The 18,092-nt window shown below is 41.7% G+C and overlaps 1 protein-coding gene across 5 annotated transcripts in view; it reads left to right on the top strand.

Moving 5' to 3' along the window:
* The first annotated feature begins 4,931 nt into the window (after positions 1–4,931).
* TBC1D31 (TBC1 domain family member 31) overlaps positions 4,932–18,092 on the top strand; it is a 66,112-nt gene continuing 52,951 nt past the window's right edge. For all 5 annotated transcript variants that reach the window (XR_003609681.2, XM_028105675.2, XM_028105673.2 and 2 more), the window contains exons 1-4: positions 4,932–5,163; positions 9,577–9,723; positions 13,396–13,511; positions 17,044–17,222. Coding sequence is in view for 4 of the 5 variants with exons in the window: in XM_028105675.2 (XP_027961476.2) it covers positions 5,087–5,163; positions 9,577–9,723; positions 13,396–13,511; positions 17,044–17,222 (519 nt within the window). In the remaining variant the exon portion in view is untranslated. The remainder of the gene's footprint in view (positions 5,164–9,576; positions 9,724–13,395; positions 13,512–17,043; positions 17,223–18,092) is intronic.

Below are 18,092 nucleotides of genomic sequence, written 5' to 3'. Positions count from 1 at the left end.
ACCACAAAGTTGGAGCTACGGCCTCTGGCAGCTTCCAGTCTTTGCTACCAGAGACGGACTGAGACTTGGGGGGCACTTGGTCTCAACTTTAAAAATCCCAAAAAAGGGCTGAGTCAGCGCCTCCCCCGCCCCCCGCCCCCGAGCCAATCATTTGACCAGTGAGAGGTGGGCTAGAAGCATTTACCAGAATGTGTAACAGCGTATTGTGGGGGAGGGGGAGGGACAGTGCTGGATAGGCAAAATTATCCATATCTACCATCTAACCATATACCCTCCCCCAGCCCCACTACCTCAGTGCTTTATTTTTTTTAAGTGCTCTCAACATCTTTGTTTACCAACACCCCTTTTAATGTGCAAATAAACCCTTTTTCCAAGGAGATAAAACAGAATCTTGTTACAAAAGTTCCCAGAGATTTTTTTTTAACCCAGACTAGCAAGAAATTATTTTCTGGTCTAGGCGATAGGTCTTTTGGAAGAATTCAGAACCACACTAATCTGGTGCAGGAAAGGCAGAGTGAGATAATGGAGCCAGATAGGTCTACATTTGTTTAATTTTATTTTATGTTTTTATTTATTTGTTTGTTTTTATTAATCTCTATGCCCAATGTGAGGCTCAAACTCGCAACCCCAAGATCAAGAATTGCATGCTGTTCCGACTGAGCCAGCCAGGCACCCCAACATTTGACTCTTGCCTCAATAGCTACATGACCTTAGACAAGTAAATAAGCATGCCAAACCTTGTTTCCTCATTTGTAAAATGGGGACAAAATTACTCTACTAGTCAGGATGGGCTATTTTATGCTGCAGTAACAGTCTGGCTGATCCCAGATGTGTGAGCAATAAATGCTCATGGTTGAATAGCACAGAGTTATGGTGGTTGCTTTTTCACAGCGATATTGCAGCTACAGATAACTAATTTAGTACTATTGCACTTCCCGGCCCCTTGCGTCTGGATAGAGCCTCAGTGCTGGTAGTGAACTGGGAGTAAAAGTTATAGTGATATTTCTGGGCTAGAGCATTTAATTGCTGGTATGAGACCCTTTAGAACTCTCTTCCCCCTGGACAGCAACCAAAAACTTTTGAAATGTTGGCTACTCCCTCAACCCGGTTCCCCTAGAGACTAAGAGGAGCAACACAAGCCACTGAGTTGTTTTAAGCCCCTGAGTTTTGGAGTTCTTAGTTATTGTGGCATAATTTAGTCTAACCTAACTCCATGAGGTGAAAAAGGGTATTTGAAGAAATTTGCTCAAGGTTATTAATTGCTTTCTACTTGATGTTCTTTGAGAGATTGCAGTACATATTTGAATTGTATTTTCAGTTGTCTTTGGTTACCATACTGGTTTGATTTGCTTGCTCACTCCTTGATTGGCCTAGGTTTGGGGGTGTTAGAGAACTGGGTGCCAGGGAAGAGCTGCCCCTTACCTTCTAAATATGTTGGGATTTTTCCCAAACAGAAAGGGTTTTCAGATGTTGAGGAGTCCAAATGTCCACTAAATACCCGCTAACAAAGTAGGCAAAGTGGAAGTGCTTCTTCTCCCTCCAGATTATAGATTATCACAGCAAAAAAGAAGGCATCCTGCAGTGGTGGAAGTGGGATACGCAAGGGGGCAAGGAGAAAGGACTCAGCAAAGCAACTCCCTAAAATCCCTTGGACACACATAACTTTCTGTTCACTCTGAAGATGTATTTGAAATATATATAAAGAAGAAAACAGGATGAAATCTTTGTGACCTTGGATTAAGTAAAGATTTCTTAGACATGACACCAAACACACAATTCATAAAAGGAAACACTGTTGGGTTGATCTTCATCAACATTAATAGCATCTACTCATTGAAAGATACTGTTAAGAGAACTAAAAAACAAGCCACAAACGGGGAGAAAATATATGCAAAGTGCATATATGATAAAGGGCTTAGATCCAGAGTATGTAAAGAACTCTCAAAACTCAATAAGAAAAAAACAGCCCAATTAAACACTGGATAAAATATTTGAACAGATACTTCACCCAAGATATATGCAGAAAGCAAATAATCACATGAAAAGATGCTGAACATGTATCATTTGTCATTCCGGAAAGGGCAATTAAAATCACCGTGAAGTACCACAGTGCTCCTAGTATGGCTGTAATCACAAAGACTCATCATAGACACGGAGTGCCTGGAACTATCCTACACTGTTGGTGGGGGTGCAAAATGACACAACTACTCTGAGAACATTTGACACTTCCTTAAAAAGTTAAGTCTCTACTTACCATATATGGCCCGGCCATTCCACTTCTAAGAATTTACCCAACAGAACTGAAAACATATGTTTACACAAAGACTTGTACAGGAACGTTCATAACAGCTGTCTTCGTAATAACCCCAAACTGGAAACAATCCAAATCAAATGTTCATCAAAGGTGAATGGATACATTAATTGTGGTATATCAATACCATGGAATACCACTCAACAATAAGAACACATGACCTGTTGATATACCCAACAACATGGTTGATTCTCAAAATAATTATGCTGAGTGAAAGTAGCCAGGCCAAAAGAAAAAAAAAGAGTACATAGTTTAGGACCTATTTATATAAATTTCTAGAAAAGATTAACTATGAGACAGAAAGCAGATTAGTGGTTGCCTGTGGGCAAGATGTGGTGGAGATAGAAAAAGCTTGAATTGCAAACAGGCAGGAGGAAACTTTCAGGGGTGATGGATATGTTCATGATCTTGATTATGATGACAGCTTCAAAAGAGTATATTTATGTCAAATCATAAAATTATACAGTTTAAATACATGAAGTTTATTGAATATCAATTACACCTCAGTTAGGCTGAAAAAATATACTTATAGGATGCATCAGTTATTGACTGAGTAATGATTCAGGAAGGTCTGAATGGTCTACTGGCAAATGGTCTACCAACTTGGGTTATAAACATTGGGAAATTATAATAAGTAGAAGGCTGACAGCCATTGGGGGCATGTCTCTTCAGTTGCCAGCCTGACCTTCAGATCTGGCCCAAATTCAATCCAAAGATAAGTGCAAAGTGGGCATCCAGAAGATCTGTAATATGGAAACCTCTTTATCGCATACCTGAAATTGAATAGGATGGTCACATGGGCTGTGACAGCTCATACAAGCTGACTTGCAGGCAGGTTAAACCAAAGTAGTTAAGGAAATCATTCAGCATGTTTGTCTCTGCTACTGATAAAAATGTTGCTTGGTTACCTGTGTGGGATAGAAATGTGAGAAATAACCTGCGCTTCAAGTTAAACTCCCATAAGTCTAACACCCTAAGTCTCCTGACTAAAAATGCAAACATTCACACGCATAATTTATCATCATCTCAAATCCTGTAAGTAAAAATGAGGAATGTGATTGTCTCTTCTGCAACAGGTTATGAAAAGTTGTGTGGTCTCTCAGAGCCACCCCTCGGTAACAATACAAAAAGTTTTAAAATCTGCATTGGCAAATTTTTGTGAGAGTTTTGGTTTTTTTGGTAGAGTTTGAGCTTTTCAAACTGGCTTTTTTCATGGCTTTATAATTTTGTAAAAACTCATTTTTCTGTTGTAGAAAAACTTTTTTCATGGCTTTATAATTTTGTAAAAACTTATTTTTCTGTTGTAGAAAAACATGGAGACTAAGAATGAAAAGACTAAAAATCTAATCCTGGTTCTCTTACTAACTCAATTCCTTGTCTGCAAAACAGGGATGAAAGAAGTACCTACCTGTAGTAGGTTGAACAGTGGCCCCCCCAAAATGTATATCCACGACCTAATCCCCAGAACATGTGAATGTTACCTTATTTAGAAAACAGTCTTTGCCCATGCAATTAAGTCAAGAATCTTGGAATAAGGAGATCATCCTGGATTACCCGGGAGGGCCCTAAGTCCAATGACAGGTGTTCTTATAAGAGAGATTTGAGACAGAGGTGGAAAAGAGAAGGCGATGTGAAGATGGAGGCAGAGAATGGAGGGTTGGAAGGGAATGATGTGGTCCCAAGTCAAGGAGGTCACCAGCTGGAAAAGGCAAGGAATGGAATCCTCCCTAGAGCCTCTGGAGGGAGCAGCTCTGCCAACATCTTGATTTCTGACTCTGGCCTCCAGAACTATGAGAAAATAACTTCTTCCTTCCTTCCTTCCTTCTTTTCTTTTCTCTTTTCTTTTCTTTTTTTTCTTTTCTTCTTCTTCTTCTTCTTCTTCTTCTTCACAGAACACAAAAAAATTAGAATAATAGTACTACCAACATTGTAGGTTTGCTATGAGAATTAAATGGATTAATATTCGTAAAGCACTTAGAAGAACGCTTGATACCTGGTAGGCACGAGAGAAGTGCTAAGTGAATTTTTCCAAAAGGGAACTCTGATGTCAGCGCAACTGGTTGCTGATGACATTTTGCTTTTCTGGTCCACGACTGGCGGACTGGACGCCATGATACTGGCGCCTCTTGTTAGATTACAATTGAAAAAGGAATCACGATGGTGAAAAGGACAAGAAAAATGGACTTTATAGAGGTTTTTTTCAAGCCCGAATGCTCTATAAAAGGAACCCTTCAATTCTCGATGCTTTGGGGTCCTTCTCTAATAGTTGTCTCTACAACCCTTAATCCCTAAACGCACTGTAGAAAGGAACACAGGGACCGCAGGAGAAAACCACTTTTATTGCCTGGGTCGGGAGCCTAAAACCCCGCGAGGCCCCAAGCGTGCAGAATTCTCGAGCGGATCGCCGCCGCTCTGTGCCATCTGCAGAAAACTACGATTCCCAGAAGGCTTTGGGCCCCGGGATTGGGGGAGGACCTCTAAAAGGGGCGGAGTCTAAGAGAAGGTCGTTGGCCGGTTCCACTGCCCGGAGCTGTAGGGGTCGCCTGGGCGGAGTTGGGAGGAAAACTGCCTCCCGATTGGCTGTGAATAGAAAGGTCGGCGTCTAGGGTGCGGATGGTCGGGTCGCGGGGATCCCGGACGCCGAGGCGGGAGCTCAAGTCTCCCGGGTCCGGAGCTTAAATTTCCCGGGCGGGGAGCGCGGGGCCTGCCGGGAAGGCGCCGGGTCGGTTGTGCACCCGGCGGCGGCGGCGGCGGCGGCCGACAGTGGGCTTCGCCATGCAGAGCACAGACCTGGGCAACAAGGAGAGCGGCAAGCTGTGGCACCGCAAGCCTTCCCCGGCCGCTCGGGACGGGTAAAGGCGGTGGCCTGCGGAGGGGCCTGGAGGCCGGCGAGGGGCGGGTCTGCGTCCTTGCAGCGGCGTTGGAGGCGCTGTTGGGGAGGCTCTCGGGAAGGGGTGCAGGGGGCCGGGTGGAGGTTCGGGCTCGGCCTCTGACCCTGCCCCGGATCCCTGGCCCGGATGACCTCTTGAAAGGCAGGAGCCTGAGTCCTGCTGTGCTCCGGACGCCGAGGTCGTCAGAGACCGCTTCCCGGTCGTGGGGCGGGGGTCGGCGAGGCGCGCGCGAGAATTTGTACCGGGGCTCTGCCTGCCTGAATTATCGTAGGAGCCCTGTAGCCTTCCCGGCGCACAGTAGATAGATGCTCAGCAAATATTTGTTAACGATTGCAGCTGGAGAAGAACTCGGGACGAACGATGTAGGGACAGGGGAGCAGTGCACGTCTACCCCTTCCGAATGCTGCAAATTACCCATCTTAAATCATCGTTTATATTCAGACAAGCATGCATCCATCAATTGTTGGTTGAGCACCTACTCTTTGCCAAGCTTCTAAGCTCTGGGGGACAGCAGTGGAACAAAAACTCCCGGTTTTGTGGCGTTTACACGTTAGCGTGTATGGCGGTGACGACAGGGGGTTACATCCTGCAGTGCGAGGTGGCCCTTCTGGTAAGGCCAGCGCTGCTCCTGCTGCTGCTGCTGCTGCTGGTTGCCTTTGTTCGTTTTAAAGTAGACTTTTTTTTTTTTCCGTAGGACAGCTTTAGGCTCACAGCCAAATTGAGAGCAAGGGACAGAGATTTTCCCATATACCACCCTCCACTCACACATGCATAGCCTCCCCATTATCAGTATCCCCCATCAGAGAGGTGTTTTTATTGCAGTTGATGAATCTGCATTGACACAGCATCATCACCCGAAGTCCATAGTTGATGCTAGGATTCACTTTGGTGTTGTATGTTCTGTGGGTTTGGGCAAATGTACAATGACATATATACACCATTATGGTATCATACAAGATATTTTCACTGCCCTAAAAGTCTTCTGTGCTCTGCCTGTTTTTCCCTCCTTCCCCAGCTCTTCTTTTCATTCTGATCCCAGATACTTGACCTGTTTGAGTCTTAGCCACTGAAGACTTCAGTGGAAACCTTTGCCCCAAGTGGTGCCATCTTGGTTCCATTTGCTGCACACAGATCGATCCTATTGCTTTTATTTTTTTTAATTTTTTATAAAGATTTTTATTTATTTATTGAGAGGGAGAGAGAGAGAATGGCAGAGAGAGAGCATGAGAGGGAAGAAGGTCAGAGGGAGAAGCAAGCAGACTCCCCGCTGAGCAGGGAGCCTGATGTGGGACTCGATCCCGGGTCTCCAGGATCATGACCTGAGCCGAAGGCAGTCGCTTAACCGACTGAGCCATCCAGGCGCCGGATCCTATTGCTTTTAATTTCCTGAGATTTCATGGCCTTCGCTGCATCACTTGAATTCATGTTTCTGTTCCTGGTAATTTTTCTGTTGATCCTTTGGTTGCTTCTCAACAAATCAACAGACTTCAAGTGCCAGCTGTGCTTGCTTGAACCACCCGGCCGGACGTTGTTAACAGCTTGTTTGGTTTCTGGTTGCTGTCAGCCCCCTAGCAATGCTGCTGTCCCATCAACTCTATTGAATAAAAATTTTTGTTTAGAGTAGGGATTCTTCAGTAGGGATTTTCATTTCCAAACTTGGAGTTTATGTAAATACTACCCCTACTTCTTATGTTCTCTAAATGTTCTGAAAGTTATTGCCAAGCCACAGTAATTCTGTTTCTTGCTATTATAAAATATCCAGATATACATGCAAGATTCAAAAAAGGAAAGAAACGAGTCTTACGCAAATGTTATTTGCTTCCACTAAACCATAGCTTTCTTTCTGTTCATCAAAACCCATTGTTGTGGTGTCAAGAGGCAAGGGGCATAGACCGAGGAGTCAGATGGACTGTAGTTGAAGTAAATGTCCATTTACTAGTTCTGTGACCTTGGGCAAGTGAATCACTAAGACCATAGGTGAAGATAATCATGCCTACCAGACAGGGTTGTCTTAGGGCATTATAAAGACTTTAAAATAGTGTCTCATGCATCTTGGTGTTCGTTTAAATATTTGATTTTTTAATTATGTTTAAGGACTGAGGAACTGTCAGACAACCTGTGAGCAATTGAAAGGCAGTTGTTCTAGAATAAATGCTGGTATGTGTGCGTTATGTGACATCAGAGGGGCAGGATGTTGCTATTATTGTGATTATTATCTAGATGGTAGGGTTATAATCAGTTTTATTTATTAGTGTTTTTCCATACTTTCCTTATTTTGAACAATGATCATGAATAATTTTGTAGTCCAAACACATAGTAAATGTTACAGAAACAAGAGCTGAGGGAAAAGTCCTTCACTCCGTCTGATTTTAACTGCCAGGGAACATTTTGATATTATTACTCATTTCAATATATTTATTCTCCCCCTCTCGCCTTTGGGGATGTCAAAGGAAAACCAGAGCTTGACAGTAAAGTGGTGAAAACAGATTTTATTCCTCTATTTCAATAGAGGAAAGGAGACTTCAGTATAGAACTGGGCTCAGCTCTGGATACAGCCTGGGCAAGTGGGGATGTACCACCAAGGAGCAGGGTTGGAGGCAGTGGATGGAAAATCACTAAGAGGAAACATTTAGGATAAGGGAGTTCTGGGTAAACCAACCTAAAGAGATTGTTGCTGAAGACAGGCCAGGGTGATTAGATGTCAGCTAGGAGGTGGTGGAGAATGAGAAACTGATCAGTTATCACGGATGATCAGGGGTTCTAATTAAACAGACTGAGCAGGGTTCATGCTAAAATTAGATTTTACAAGGAAGCGCACAGATGAAGTGCCTCTGAGAAGGTTCAGGAGCCAGACTAAAGAATCTTTGTCAGGGACAAATTCGTAAGAATTTTGCTGTTTCACCCAATGAAAAGCCTGAAGTTTAAACTGAAGAAAATGTTTAAAACACTTAATTCAGTGTAGTATTTTTTAATGAAGTGATAATGAGGAAGATAAATGTTTCTAAGATTGGAGTTCAGAAACTCACAAAAAGTCAATTAAGATAAAAATGTCCATGATTTGAAAACTGTCGCAACAAAGAAGGGGATTATTCTGATCTTCATGACCTGAATAGGCACATATAAATTATTTTAAGAAGTTAGTTATTCTGTGCTGCAAGTTTTCTAACAGGTTTCTTTTCAACAGATACATGGTACGTGATCGTCTCAAAAAAATAGTAACTTTAGACCAGGAGAGCTGAAAATAGAGCTCATGTACACTTAATTCACGTTGGAACACTTTATATTACAAAATTTCATTAAGATATCTTAAAATTAAGATATTGAGTTGAAGTCAATCAGAGAAAGACATGTATCATATGACCACACTGATATGAGGAATTCTTAATCCCAGGAAACAAACTGAGGGTTGCTGGAGTGGTGGGGGGTGGGAGGGATGGGGTGGCTGGGTGATAGACATTGGGGAGGGTATGTGCTATGGTGAGCTCTGTGAATTGTGCAAGACTGATGAATCACAGATCTGTACTTCTGAAACAAATAATGCAACATATGTTAAAAAAGAAGAAGCAGGAGGGGAAGAATGAAGGGGAGTAAGTCGGAGGGGGAGACGAATCATGAGAGACGATGGACTCTGAAAAACAGAGTTCTAGCGGGGAGGAGGGTGGGGGGATGGGTTAGCCTGGTGATGGGTATTAAAGAGGGCACGTTCTGCGTGGAGCACTGGGTGTTATGCACAAACAATGAATCATGGAACACTACATCAAAACAAATGATGTAATGTATGGTGATTCACATAACAATAAAAATTAAAAAAAACAACACATCTAAATTAAAACAGTAAAAAAAAAGATATTGAATTGAAACTTCTTACATGTGGTGGCTTGTGATTTACATAAAACTACTTGTCACTCTCGTTTTTTAGCATGTGTTTATTGCTTCATGTAACAATTTGACTAACTCAATCAAAAATACATTTTTTTATCTTGTTTTTATCTATCACTTAGTCACAGTTTATGAATCTGTTCATATGTATACTTGTTTCTTTAATATCTGTCTTCACCACTAAACTGAAAGTTCACTGAGGGCAGGGCCTGTGTCTGTCAGTTACTTTCAGGCCCCAGCTTGCTGAGCGTGTGACACATAGTGAGTTTTCAAGAATTTGATGAATATATGCACAGTATCCACTTTGATAATGAATAACTTTCTCAACTGCTTTTAGAAATCACTGGATTGCTTCTAGAAGAGTAGCAAGAGAGGGAAGAATGGGTAGCAGGAAACTTCAGAATTAGTGAAGTACACTATAAAAGCCATATTTTTCATAATAAGTAGTGCTTGACCTAGAATTAAATATATTGTTTGTTTGTTTGCTTCTGACAGGATTATAGTGAACATCATTCACAGCACTTCTGACTACCTTCCCAAAGTCTTGCGATTTTTGAATGTGGCTTTTGATAGCTCAGGTGATTGCTTAATTGCTGGGGACCATCAAGGAAATATCTATGTTTTTGACTTGTACGGAAACAGGTGAGCAGATACCTTTGATATATGTATCGTATTTAACAAGTCATTTACTGCCACTTTTAGTACCTCCTATTAATTATTCATTCAGCAAGATTCATCAAGTTCTTACTATATTTCAGGTACCTTGTGAAACACTCATAAATGCTGACGGAAGAAAGTGGGAAAGCATAGAAAAATATGGTTAGATTTTTTTTAGAGAATTCAAGTTCCAGTTTGCACAGTATCTCTAGTAGCTTGTTTTACCTTAGATTTAAAAATTTACTCTTGCTCACTTATCAGTGTCTGGTACTTTATCGGGCAATTTAGAAAGAGCATAATTTCCTTTGTATATTATTGTTTCAGTTTACACATCTAGCAGTTTTAAAGAATTGATCCTCACTTGTCTGCTTCCTCTTCCTTTGCTGAACAGTTTCATTCGGGAGCAGTTAGGTGGGATTGACGGAGGGAGTCATCCCTGCAGTGGGGGTAGGTGGGAGGGAGAACCTTGTCCGCCTGGCAGTCAGAAGGTGTCTGTGTGGGGGATGGGGCAGTCATGGGAAACACCGGAGGCTTTGATCAAGTGAGTAAATATGTTGAGGATAATGGGGGCCTGGTTTCTAACGATTGGAAAGGGGAGTTACAAATATGGTAAGGCAGAAAACGAGAACAAACCCTGGGGTACTGGATTGGAATTGGATATATCTGAGTGCACGGCCGGTTTTGAATATATAGACATAGAAATAAATAGAAGTATGTGAGTGAGTGAATGCATTGTAGATACATATGTTTCCTAGTTTTGTCCACTTATAGGACCTGGGAGCAACAACACCCCAGTAGCAGTGAATACACCCAGTGCCCAGTTCTGTTCTAAATACCACACTCTGCTAAAAGTAGTCAGGGATCCTTGCAGAAATGGCCAGTTTCAGGATGTAGGAAGGGAAAGTACAAGGTGAGCCTGGAACATTTTGTAGCCAGAAAGGAGGAATTATTTAAAGAAAGAGTGTCCAAAGGACATACATGTCAGCTTAAAAGAGCTCCTTCTTGCCCTATTGGAGACACTTGGAGTATCAAAATAAATAATGATAGTAAGGGGTCGTAACCCATTGAGTAAAATAGAAATCTATAACTTCATGCTGTAATCAAGAAACAATTTAATTAGAAAGGATACTTGCATAGTCACAAAGCAGCTCCCCATAAAATACTTATTAATTATAGAGGGGGAAAGATTAGTTTTGCAGTGAAGAAGTCGAGCAGACACTTTACCTTATCAAATGATTACACGAGTAGTGGGACAAATCAGAAATTGTGTGCCACCTGATAGCGCAGTGGAAACAGGAGAATATCACTTCTGTGGTATTCCTACCAGGAACATGGCACCCGAATCCGATTGGTGGGATCATCAGACAGGCAAAGCTAAGTTAAGGGATTGTACAACCAGATGGCCCATAATCTTCCCGAGGGTCAAGGTCATGAACGTTGTAGAAAAACCAGAAGAATTATTCCAGTCTGAGGAAGACCAGAGCCATGACAAGTAAAGGCGTGAGTCTGGACTGATCCTTCTGCTGTCAAGGACATTCTTGGGGACAAGTGGCAAAACTGAATGGGGCCTGAGGGTTAGGCAGTGGTAACATATAAATGTAATTTTCTGATTTTGATAGTTGTATTGTGATCAGAGGGGAGAATTTTCTTGTTTGTAGGAATCATGATCTCGGTAACTTATTCTCATATAGTTCAGGAAAAGAAGAGGTCGTATGTAATTAATTTCTCTGTGACCTAGTTGATATCTGTTAGTCATAGTTTCTGCTCTTTACCAAAAAAGTAGCGGTCACAGTTCTCCCACCCTTTTACACTTGCCTAACGCACCCTGCCAGTTCTCAATCTTAAATCCGTACAACTGTCTCATTTCTGTTCCCACTGCTAAAGAAAACAAAAATTGTTCTTGAGGGACTCCGTTACCGAATAACGGACTTCAGCATCAATGATGCTTTCCCTTCATTTGCTCATCAATAGTTATTATTTTATCAATAGTTATTAATTCTCTCACTCTCCTCCAGCTTCCATGTCTTTACCCGCTTCTTTATCTCCTTGGGTACAACCCTACTCTTGATCGGCTCCCTGGCCTCCTAAACTCATGAGCAAATAGACACTTTCAAGCTTCCCTTCCTCTTCCCCAGCGTAGCCTCAGATACCTGGCCATCCCTGTGGTTGGCCTATTCATGAAATAAGTGATCCTGCTTCCTTCCAGTGCTCATCTCGATCGTTTGTAGCCACCCCTGGGACTTGGCACCATGAGTGTTCCTCTCTTTTATTTTGTCCACTGTCCCTTTCTCTCTATAAATATTCACAGCCGAGCGGAGGAGTAGGTAGCAGAGCTGAGACTTGCAATCAGGCCTGTCGGATTCTAATGCCCTCCATGCCGGGGCCCCTTGGAAATTTTACTTGCCTAATCCAGTCGTCTCTTTTCCTTTCTCATCTTACTAAGTACCCGTCTTCACCTCCTCCCTGGAATTTTTTTTCTTTTGCTTCAAGGTACAGCTCTTAACTGACTTTTCTACTTCGCTGATCATTTTCCCCTGCTTGTTTTGCTGACTCTTCTGCCAATGCCTACCTATTGTGCTGCTTGGGCATCTTTGTTGGCCTGCTCCCTTCCATGTTCTCATTCATAATCTCATCAGCACCAAGCCTAAGGCTTCAGCTGCCATGCAAATACTGTTAACCCAGATCTGTTTCTACTCCCTTCTGGATTTAGGCTGTCCAGTGCCATAGCCACTAGCTGCATTGAGCTCTGGAGCCCGTGAAAGCGGGCTAGTCTGAATTGAGATGGGTAGTTAGTGTAAAATACACACTGGGTTTGGAAGACTCAGTATGAAAAAAAGAATATAAAATATCTCATTAATTTTTTATTGATTAAATGTTGAAATGATAAGTATGTGTTAAATAAAATGTTATTAAGATTAATTTTACCTTTTTCTTTTCACTTTTGCAACGTGGCTCCTAGAAAGTTTTAAATTACACCTGTGGCCTGCCCTATATTTCTTGGACAGCACAGCTCTAAATGTTTTGGCAAAGGCCTTGAACGCAACATATTTAAAGCCAGACTTATTTCCTACCCCCAAACTTGTCCCTCTTTTGCCCAATCTTGAAAACTTGATTTTTTAGTAAATTAAGACTCTGTGTGCCAAGTACTCTGCTGAGCACTTAGCATATGTTATTTCACTCAGTCAGCGTATTAGTTCACTTACGTACTTAATCATCTCTTGTCTTGCCTTCATTTTATGCGTGAGGAATTCCTGATTCCTCCCTCTTCACTTCGTTTTTGATGCATCACCAGCCCTTCCCCCACTTGACTCCTGACTTGTCCTGTTCTTTCTGTTGTAGACCCATAGCTCTGGTTGAGATGCGCTGTAGGAGCTTGCTTCACGATCTCTTCCTTGTGCATTTGCCATTGCTGCCAGAATCCTCTTCCTGAAAGACATGGCGGGTCGTAACTCTGTAATTCCGCTAAGCTTAAGACCTGTTAAGTAAATTCCAAATTCCTGTATGTGGCAGATAGCACTCTTCATAATCTGTTTTTGGTCTACCAAAATGAGGGTTCATTTTTCTGGGTTTCATTTTCTTCATATCTGAGGACTTCTCCATGTAAGATTTATGATTATGGGAAGATTTTCTGATACTAATGCGGTAATCTCTTAATAGGTTTAATCTTGTTCAGCGAACAGCACAAGCTTGCACGGCTCTGGCCTTTAATCTCCGTAGGAAGTCTGAATTCCTTGTGGCATTAGCTGATTATTCTATTAAATGTTTCGATAGAGGTAAGAAGTCCTCCTATTTATCTTTTGAATAAGAGTCAAATTTAGACTAAGGTACTGCAAGGAGTTTGCCAGTCTGTCTCACTGCAGACATCACCTGCAAGTTTAGGGGTCCCGGGACCTTCCTCACATCAGCTCAGCTGTTTACAAACTCAGGGTTCCCCACAACTACCCTCAGGTTTCATAATTCACTACAAGGGCTCCCAGAACTAAGGAAATTGGGTAGGATAGAAGGATACAAATTCACACCAGCCAAAAGGAAGGACGAATAGGGTAGAATGTGGGAGGCTCCCAGAAGAGAAGCTGCCATTATCCTTAGGGACACATTACCCTCCCAGCATCAGTAAGTGGCTGTCCACGCTGAGTATTGCCAAACCAAAAGTTCACCTAAGCTTTGAGGTCCAGGACTTTTTATGGAGGCTCCATGACATAGATATGACTGGTTGGATTATTGCCCCCTGGTTTGAACTCAAATTTCCAGCCCCTCCTCTCTCTGGAGGTTGGGCGAATATCATGTGACCCAAAGCCCCAGCCTTCCAGCCACTCCCTGGTTGCTCTATCCCCTGTGGCCAGCCCCACTCTGAGGTTCTCTCCTTAGGTAAGCCAGCTGCTATTGCCTGAGGGGCCTGCCATGAATAACAGAGACACTGTGTCACTGGGGAGGCTAGGGGTTTAGAGATTGCCTCCCAGGAACCTGGACAAAGCCCCAGTTCCTTAGTACTTAGGTACAAGAATAATAACCTTAATACATCTTATGTATTGTATACCACATTGTATATTTTTAGAGAATTTAGAGTTCGGTAAACTGAAGCTCTTAAGAAAAAAGATATCTCAACTGTATTGTTTTTTCTTATTATTATAGTAATTGATAGAATATATAGAAAGATAATAACCAGGGCTCCTGGGTGGCACAGTTGGTTAAGCATCCGACTCGGTTTCAGCTCAGGTCACGATCTCAGGATGCTCTCGCTCTCTCTCTAATAAATAAATAATAAAATTTTTAAAAAAAAAGATAATAACCATAGTAATATTTATGATAGCTAACACTTACATAGTGTTTACTCTTTGCCAGGTACTGTTCTGTGACTTTATACATATTAATTTTAATTGTCATAAAAGCCACAGATGTGGATAGTATTATTTCCATTTTGCAGATGAGGAGACTAAGGCACAGAAGTAACTTGACCAAGGTCTCATGGCTTATAAGCAGTGGAGCCAGGATTCCTAACCTGGAAACCTCGCTCCAGGGCCCCTGCTCTTAATCACTACGATGCTCTTACTGCTTGTAAGAAGACAAACTAGTCATCCTTCAGTAATGCCCAGACGCAGTCCGTGTTTTTATAGTAGGGACCTATCTTTCCAGTCTGTTTTTTCTGCATATACCTCTTTTACGGTCTTTTTTTCTTTTTAAGATTTTATTTATTTGTTTGAGAGAGAAAATGCACGCACACAAACAGGGAGGGGGGGCAGAAGGACAGAGAGAGGATCTCAAGCAGACTCCCTGCTGAGCGGGGAGCCTGATGCGGGGCTCTGTCTCACGAGACGCTGAGATCATGACCTGAGCCCAAACAAAGAGTTGGAGGCGTAACCAGCTGAGCCACCCAGGCACCCCACCTCTTGTACATTCTAACAAACATATGATCATCCTATCTAGATTGTTTTGTAGAATCATTTTCTTACCTCATTAAAAATGCATGCAGTATTTTAAAATCAGCACGTAATACTCCACTCTGTAGGTGTTGGCAGTACCATAATTATTAAACCTGTTACCTATCAGTGGACTTTAAACTCTCCAGTTTTTGGTTACAGACCCTGCTGTCACAGAAATTCTGAAAAACTAAATGTTTGTACTCATCTGTGATTGCTTCCCTTGGACTCCATCCATTCTTCTCTCCTCTCTTCCCAGGTCCATCTTCTTAAAGTCTCTTCTGTCTGTTGAACCCCTTCCCCCGCCAATGAAGCCCCTCCCTTACAATGTTGTTGCCACCTCCCCGACCACCCCCCTCTTCACTGCTAAATGCTGCTGCTTCACAGCTTCCAACAGCAGATTCTGATTCTCGCTCCCCCCAACTCCTACTCCTCTAAGGTCCTTAGTAACCTCTGATTGTTGAAACCCTCTTTGTACTTTTCATTCTACCTCTCAGTAGCATTTAGCACTTTGCATTAGGGCAGGACCTTAGTTTTCATGCTCTTCTCTCTCCTGGGTCTCCTCCTCCCTCTCTGACTGCTTCTTACTAGGCTCTCTCCTGGGTTATTTGAGTGGTCCCTAGACTTTTGGATTTTTCACTCAGTTAAAAAGAAAAAGTAGAGAACAACCCATATGGGTTGTCAGCTTTTAATTTTGCTAAATGACATTGGAAAAAACAGTAGAATTTTCATTTCATGAGGTGAGATTTTTTTTAACATAAAGGAACTTAGAAGGATATAATACTCAATTAAAAGGTAGTACTTTAAATTTAGCTTTATGAAAACCTCATTTCATTATCCGTATTTTTCTCATTTCACTGAAGACCAGTGAAAAGTTGACCATTAACTAATGCCAGACTTTAGACTGGTGTTTGGAAACTACTGCTCTCTCCCCAGGGGTTTCTCTCTGTTCCCTCTTTTTTCAGTTTTGACCTACTTTGTGTCTTAATGCTTCCCAGATTTACATCTTGCTTTCGGACTATTCTCCTCAGTTTCATCTTTCTGGAGGAAAAAATTCTGATCATGAAAGTAAAACTTGCCTACCATAGCAAATTTGGAAACACAGGAAAATGTAAAGAGAACATAAAAATCACTAATAATTCTATGACCCAGTGATAATTGTTGTTTCGTTTTTGGTATTTTCTCTGCCAGCTGTTTTTCTGTGTTTCTCTCTCACACATGCATGCACACACCTCAGGATCAGTTTTAAAAATCGAATTCATGATCACTTCTTCCCACATTGCTGGATCTGTTTCTCCTCATGTACTGCTTAAATCAGTTACTGGTATCGCCATCTAGTTAGATAACTAAGCTAGAACCACTGAAGACTTACCTCATCCTTTATTTCAACACATCTATTTGATCACAAAGTCCTTTGAATTTCTCCCTCATAGCTCTTGAATTTGTTCCTTTCTCCATTGTCACATTTTTTGTTTAGACCTTCCTTATCTCCTCCCTGGATTATCACAGCAACAAATAAATCAGTTGTCTAATCTCTTCCTTCTTTCCAATGTATCCACCATGTACCTTCAAAGTGCTCGCTCTAAAATACACACCAGGTAAGATACTCTTCTACACAAAACTATGCCTCCCAGGAGAAAGCCCAAACTCTCTATTGTCACATTGAAAGCTGTTCTTAAGCCCTTTTTCATTTGGCCTCATCTCCTCGTGTGTCGATGATATTCGTGTTATTAACGAGTTCCATTGTGTGTTTTATCACTGGCCAACTAAGCTTTTACTTTTGTAGCGTAGTGTAATGAGTAGTGTAATAAATACCTAGCCATTGATCGAATCCATTCTTGGATGACATATAGTGTTTTACCTGTGTAACTTCTACTCTTTACCACAGTTACCAAGGAGCTCGTTAGCTGGATGAGAGGCCATGAGTCATCAGTGTTTTCGATCTCTGTGCATGCCTCAGGGAGATACGCCATCACTACTTCTTCTGACACGGCCCAGCTATGGGACTTGGATACCTTTCAGAGGAAAAGAAAGCTGAATATTCTACAGTCTGTGGGTATCCAAAAGGTCAGTGGAGGTGGGGCGCATCTTGGTCTGTTTTGCTTCTCAGACCAGTTTCTTGGTCAGCAGGATTTACAGATGATAGAAGAGTAGTGAATGATTCACTTTGTCCCGCATAGCTGTGTTAGCCTAACGCAGCCACACACAAAGCCGAGTGGCCCACGGGATTGAAGATGTTGCCTGTGGCTACAGTTTATAACTTACTGAGTTTTTGTCTTAAGAAATTTCAAACACAGATTCGTAAGAATTTCACAGTGAACCCATGTACACCATTAGATTCTACCATTAACATGTTCCTATATTATCCTTTACTGTACGTATGTCCCTGTACTGTATTATGGATCTGTCCATTTTCTGTGCATTTATTCTTTTTTTTCTTTTTCATTTTAAGTGAATTGTGACGTCAGTATACTTGCCCATAAATACTTAAGCCTGAATTTAATCAACTAAGGCTCGGTATTTGTTGATGTGAAATTTATATATGATGAAATGCACAAATCTTAAGTATTCATTTGTTAAGTTTTGTCAAATACATACACTTTTGTAACCTGTGCGGACCTATTACTACCATCATCCCAGAAAGTTCTCTTCTATCCCTTCCCAGGGAAGCACTGTCCTGATGTTTTTCTACCGTAGATTAGTTTTGTCCTAAAATTTCAAATAAGCAGAGCTAGTCGGTAATGGTATGTGTAAAGCTTTTCGCCTTCCACGTGATGGTTTTGAGATTCATCCATGTTGTTGGACATAGCACTAGTTCATTCCTTTTTATTGTTGATCAGTATTCCGTTGTATACATATATCACTTTTTAAAAAAGATACACTTCTATTGCTTTTAAGGCTTAATTTTTTTTTTCCGTTTGATTAGCCTAATACTAT

This window comes from Eumetopias jubatus, unplaced genomic scaffold (assembly GCF_037043125.1).
Source record: "Eumetopias jubatus isolate StellerSeaLion01/CBP00866 unplaced genomic scaffold, mEumJub1_p1.0 scaffold_4, whole genome shotgun sequence".
In the NCBI taxonomy this organism is placed as follows: domain Eukaryota; kingdom Metazoa; phylum Chordata; class Mammalia; order Carnivora; family Otariidae; genus Eumetopias; species Eumetopias jubatus.
The sequence above is the reverse complement of the archived record's forward strand: the minus strand, read 5'-3'. Positions and strand labels throughout refer to the sequence as shown.